Source organism: Opisthorchis viverrini (assembly GCF_000715545.1).
Source record: "Opisthorchis viverrini unplaced genomic scaffold opera_v5_50, whole genome shotgun sequence".
Classification (NCBI taxonomy): Eukaryota; Metazoa; Platyhelminthes; class Trematoda; order Opisthorchiida; family Opisthorchiidae; genus Opisthorchis; species Opisthorchis viverrini.
In genome coordinates, this window is record NW_008751706.1 from 1215549 (window position 1) to 1221707 (window position 6159).

Sequence of the window (6159 nt, forward strand, 5' to 3'; positions counted from 1 at the left end):
CGAATGTGCGCCAATAATTTTCAAATGTCATCGATTAAAACAACATCGAAAAAAATAACGGCAGATGAGGGGGTTTTCAGTCTACGCATATATGCAAAGAAGTGCAACATTTTGACGTTAAAGTTTTTATTTCGTCCGCAGGGGTTTTGCAGAAAAATACATTGTGCGTCTAGCCGCTGGCCTTGCCAGAGGGGCGCTGAGAACATAAAAAGCAGTGCTAAAACTCCTTTCCTCTGTACCCTCTACGCGAAGGGGAGGAGCATAACAACAAGAACAAATCCAACCAGGGAAGCTTGTGTGAATATCTCGAACATACGTTTCAGTCCGTGAATGCGTGTTGTTGTTTAACTGTACCAACGCTAAATTCCGAAAGTCACACATCAGACGGCTATTCGTTGAAAACTTCGGCGCCATGGTCTTTCACTTCTTATTTTCCTGTGCTTTCATTTTTCTGACCGTCAGTGGACAGGCCACGGATGTCGCTCGTTTGGCAGTCTCAAAACAAGTTCTTAACGAGTACATCTTCCAGGGCAAGGAGTTGACAATTTTGTACACGATATACAATCTTCACTCAAGGTAAGTTTGTTAGAGTCCTCGCCGAAGCGTTCTGAGATGTTTCGTACAAGCACTCCTAGTTTATTTTCACGCTTCAACCTCGCATTGAAAAAATGCAGCTTAGGCACTTGCTTATCAGGAAATGTCTCACCTAAATAAATGTCCCGCTGATATTTACTGGTGCTTCACTGCTGTGCAGCTCGCAACGGAGCCCATACCATGTAGTAAAGTAAAGCCTAGCTAGTTATTTTCATAGCTACACTTCCACCTAATGTAAAAGGTTGAAACCTTGGTTCTGTCAAGTGCTCTTCGGTATTCTAGACAGCATTCCTCAGCCTCTCTTCAGTCTCCAGATTGTTTCGTCAAGAAAGAAGAAACGAGGCTAGAAACACGCAAGTCTGCGCATCTCTGCTTTGGGCCTTGGATTAATTTGCAGGTGATTGAGTGGACTGTTGCGATTTCCTCCATTTTTTTTCCTATGCAACTCTCCTCCAACGTTAACCTAATAGCCCTGTAGTTTGCAGCGGTTTCCAGGTCGCTATTCTTGTGTATCGGCCGTTCTCCAATTGTGTGGTCCCTTTTCCTTGTATAAAGATGTCACCTTTTGGTGTCATAGCTTGTGCGCTGCAATAATCCTGCGGGCTATACTGGCTGGAACTCATTTTCTAAATGCTCAACCGCCACGAAGCCCAAACGAGAGCAACCAGACGAATAAGATCGGGTACCCGTACCGAGAGTAATCGTATTACAAGGCGGTGTGCAGATTAAAGCCTACTGCCCTCTACGATAGGGACGTGAGGAGAGTAAGGCGTTTCCCCCAGGCAACAAGCATGTCCATATATATGGAAGCAGAGATGCTACCTTCTTCTGTGAGGTAGGACAGCTTAGAAACGTTCGGCCCTAAAAGCAACGGTTGGTCGTGACCGCCAGCGCATTAACCGACACGGTCGAAATACTTATGAAGGCAGAGTCCGATGCTCATCATCGACAGGATGATGTCAGTGTTTAACACTGATACTCCGCTGCTGTCCGTTGCTTCTGTTCGCAGGTGCACTAGGAGTGAGACACTAATGCCTTACTGCCTACGTTTTCGGGCCAGGCCTGCAGCCAACTGAGTCAATTCAGCCGTAGCACCCTTTCGGTGCCTAGCTGCCATGTCACCAAAAGGAAGCACAAGAGCTGCGGTACTGCCGGGTCACCTAAGCCTAGACAGAGGATCACCATAATCATCATTGTCAGTTGTAATAACCGCGCACTTGTGGTACAGTGCTTGTAGCTGCCTTAATTTAGTTTACCGATGATTTGGGGAGGTGGAGTAGATAGCTGCGCATTGAAGGCGGGGGCTGATAAATTGGTGCGTGAACACTGCATTGTCAGTGGACTGTCGATTGGGGGATTGGGAAGGGATATATGCATTGATGGCGACAGCTTGGATGCACGAGCGCCATTGAGGACGTGACTGGGCCATGTCTCACAATGTCTTTAGCCATTGATGTGGCCCCTCTCAGGGTCCCCATCCAGGAAGACGACAATGACTAGCGCAGCTGAGTTCGCTCGTAATGGCTTCTATACTTGCCAAGTCATTGTCTGACAGCCTCTGGCACTCCTCCACCCTTCACATGGTTGTGCGAAACAAACCCTCTGAGGAAGCCAGTCGACTGGCATACGCGGCACGTGGCCAAGCCACTGCAACCTATGAATGTGATCAGTTCATCTATCGAGGGTGAGTTATTTCTTCCGAATACCAATTGACGTACTTCAGTATTACTGATCCAATGTTCCAGCCAGATTCGAGCAGTGCTCCGAAGACATTAATTGTCAAACGCTGAAAGTCTTTTGAAGTCCTCGGCGCGCAGCGGCCAGGTTTCTGATCCATATAGTAATATGGATCGCCTCGCAGCATTGTAAACTCGATCCTTGACGGACAAGCTGATTTCACGCCTACGCCACAGGTGACGCAGGTTCACAAAAGCTGCTCTGACCTTCCCAATCCGGATGGAAATATCTTTCGCGAGACCACCAGGACTGATACAGCTGCCAAGGTAGAAAAATTTGTCTACTACCTCCATCAGTTCATCCGCAAGCGTGAGGCTAGCGTTCGACCACACCCAGTCTTGCAGTAGCACTTTGTACTTTGCAGGTGTGAAGCCCATACCAAGCCATGAGGCGGAATTATTTAGATTATATAGTATCGTTTGAATTACCACGAGGTCAGATCCATGAGGAGCTATGTCGCCTGCGTATTCGATATCTGTAAGCGGACGCTCCGCGAGCACCTCGACCCCGCAGGTATTAAAGGCTGCTAGTGAGTCTTCCTTTTCTGGTGCGAGATGGCTCATGTAGTTAGAGCGGGAATTTACTGACCGGAAGGTCCGTGGTTCGAACCCGACCTCTGCTTCTTGACTTCCCCTCTCTAGGCTTGGGAAACCTCGTGCTTCCTTCGGGTAGCATCGCTGCTAGGTACCGGAAGGGTGTTACAGCTGAACGATTATTTTAGTGAGTCTTTCGTGATCGTATCAATAAGGAAGTTGAGGAAAGGTGGAAGAGGACAGCCCTGTCTGACACCACTTGATATGGTGAGCCCAGAAGAGGGCTCCCCGTAAACATTCACACTGCCACGGAAGTTGGCGTACAGCGTCTTAAGGAGGGTAAAGATTTATGGGGGACGCTTTTGCTTCACAGACACAGCCATAGTGCCTGATGATCCACAGAGTCAAAAACAGCTTTCAGATCAAGAAAAACAACCTTTGTTGGTTGCTGGAAGCAGTGTCGCTGTTCCAGAATCTGTCGGAGGGTGAATATATGGTCGGTGCAACCTCTTGCTGTACGGAATCCAGCTTGGTTTTCACGGATCTGTCTCTCCCTGTGTTCAGTCAACCTTCGAAGGATGAGGCCAGAGGGCGCCTTCGATGCAGGCTGATGTCACGGTGGTTTTCGCAGTGTCCGCGTACCCTTTTTGAAGATAGGGATAACTGTTGACGCGCCCCATTCAGCGGGCACCTTTTAGTTCCATAGAGCACCAATAAGATTTATCAGATGGATCGTCAGGGATTTTCCACCTTCGATGGGGGCTGGATACCGACCTTCCGGTCCTGATGCCTTCTCACGTTTCAGTACGGATATTTGGTATATTATTTTTTCCGAGGGGCTATCAAAGTTTACATTCAATTCGCCTGCGTGGTCGAAACCAAGTGGTGTGCCACAGAAGGAACGGCAGTCTTGAATTGTGGCTGTCCACCGGTGGCTGATGACCATGTGGTCCAACTGAGTCCACGGTTGACTTGCAGTTGGTGGCCTCCAGGCTACGCGATGCGAACCTTTCTGTTGAAAGTTCGTAGTTGATCATTCTTTTACTCTCTTCGTCAGCACACAACTGAATGAGTTGATATCCGTCGTCTGTTTGGTGAGGACTGGTAGTCCGGAATTGAGGCAGCAGGTGGCCAACTGAATTGCTATTCAAAGAACTGTCCAGCGGTCCAAACGTTCTCCTGTGCTGGACATCAGAGACTCATTCTAGTACCCGACAGCTTCGCTGACAAGCGCCTTCCGAGAACCAGTCGAACGAATCTAGTGGAATAAATTGCGGATGTTTCCAGCATTTTATGCCTCCTATTTCTTCGGCCTTCCTGGTTCACCAAGCTGACCGGTTTGCACGGACATTCAGGTTCACCTGGCGTCGCATCGGTTGGTGGTCGCAGACGAGAAGAATCTGTCGCCAGGCCTCCAGCAAAGTTACGGTCCTGTCAGAGGTCCAGTGAATTAGGTTGGCTGGGTTGGACCACAAACGGAAGTTCCGGCTTTGAGTAGCGATTTGGTTATCTGTTCTCCGAGACCGTTTATATCCGATTCGAGCAATCCGGAAGGTGTTCGGGAGCTAGTTTTGTTTGACTCCTGAGTCCGCTAGCTTTTAAATGGCTAAGCGAGATGTGAGCTGTGCGTGTATTCCGTAGACCAGAGAAGTGGAATGAAAAGAATCAGCGGACAAGTGCATGGTCAGAGTCCACGCTGGTACTCCAGAAGGAGCGGCAGGCATTGATCGATCCTCGTCACCGGTAAACGATGGTAATGTGATCTATTTATATTTGGGACTGGTATGTTGCTGGGCACCGCTTTGTCAAGCGATTTCCGCTGTTACGGGAAATGGCACTGCAAAAGGACAGTCTGTGATCAGCACACGTCGAAGTAGACGGACTCCCTCGTCCGTGTGTCTCGTATCCAATTGAACCCCAGCAGTGTTCAGTGTGCCTACCTAGGTGTTATGTCACCAGCAACAGGAACAATGTTCGAGCTTTTAGCCCGTAGTAAAGAGTACATACAGAGCCACAGAAACGGTCTTTGGCAGCTCCAGAACTACAGTCAATCGGGGCAGACAGTAAACAGACAGTAAACAGGATGCTGGTCACCTTACTATTTTGAGATAGTTTCACAAGCGTTTTCAAACGAACCGTGCAGACGCAACCATCAGCGAGTATCCAATCAAGTAGAGACGCTTCCGCTTGGTCCCTGAGTACAATGCATACCCCGCCATATCCAGCTACTGTGGCCTCTACGTAGGCGGAACCTGGAAGAGGGCAAAAATGTGGTCAATTCGTCCTGAGTCCTGGATCCTTGTTTCCAACAGACAGCTTCTGTTTACTTTTCACCATATAGCATGTGTAGGTTTGCCCGGATAGTTTTATGGACTGGTCTCTTGGCCTTCAAATGCAGGGATACTATTCAAGCTGTCCATGCGTTGGAGTCAAGGGATCCGGTTGTTGTCCCTAGAATTTAAAATGAGTGTTCCCAACACCCTTCTTCGCTTTCTTAGCAAACCAGAAAGCTTCAGGCACTTTTTTGAGTCTGGCCTTTCGGTGTTTTTTTTTTCAACAACCAATTTTTGGGGTTCATATAACCAGACTTAAGTCAAAGAGTGCCGAGGTCAGCCATCGCCGAATTATTGGAGCTAGTGGCCGCGAGATGATAGGTGTCAAGCTTATACCGCTCTGGTTGAGACAGTCGCTCTAGGCAGTTCTTCTAAGAAAGCAGCTGTCCGGAACGCGTTTTTTTTTCAAATAAGAACTCGAAGGCTCACAACTGAATTTCACCTACCTCGGCAGACCATGATGCTTCAAACCAGAAAGGTATTCAATCTAGGGACTGATGGGAATGCGGATTCAGTCGAATGAGAGACACCAGTATACAGACCGATGGCCAAATATACTGTTGTTGAGGGTATGTCGCTCTGCTTTTAAAAAAAGATCCAGAATTACCGTTAATTAGCACACTCGCACACTTATTGACTGAAACTGCTTCCGCACATCCCTTGTACTAGTCCACTTTGTTTCAGGAACTCTCTAGTTTCCCTCAGCGCTTTCATACTTCGTCACTAGTCATTGACTGTCCGGCACTCGGTTTTCCGTCATCATCATCATCATTGTCAGCTGTAGTCCGGCACTTTTCCGTCATCATCATCATCATTGTCAGCTGTAATAACCGCGTATTCGTCGTACTGTGGTTGTAGCTGCCGCAGTTTCGTTCGTTCATGGTTTGGGGGGGGGGTAGGTAGCTGCACGTTGCAGGCGGGGGCTGATAAATTGGTGCATACATCCAGCACTGTCAGTGGGC

General features: G+C 48.3%; 1 protein-coding gene across 1 annotated transcript in view; it reads left to right on the forward strand.

The window, feature by feature from the left end:
• Positions 1-386: 386 nt before the first annotated feature.
• Positions 387-6159, forward strand: part of T265_03487 (hypothetical protein) — a gene marked incomplete at both ends in the record, with an annotated part of 13396 nt that continues 7623 nt past the window's right edge. Inside the window, one exon of the mRNA XM_009167987.1 lies at positions 387-576. Coding sequence (XP_009166251.1) covers positions 413-576 — 164 coding nt within the window. The remainder of the gene's footprint in view (positions 577-6159) is intronic.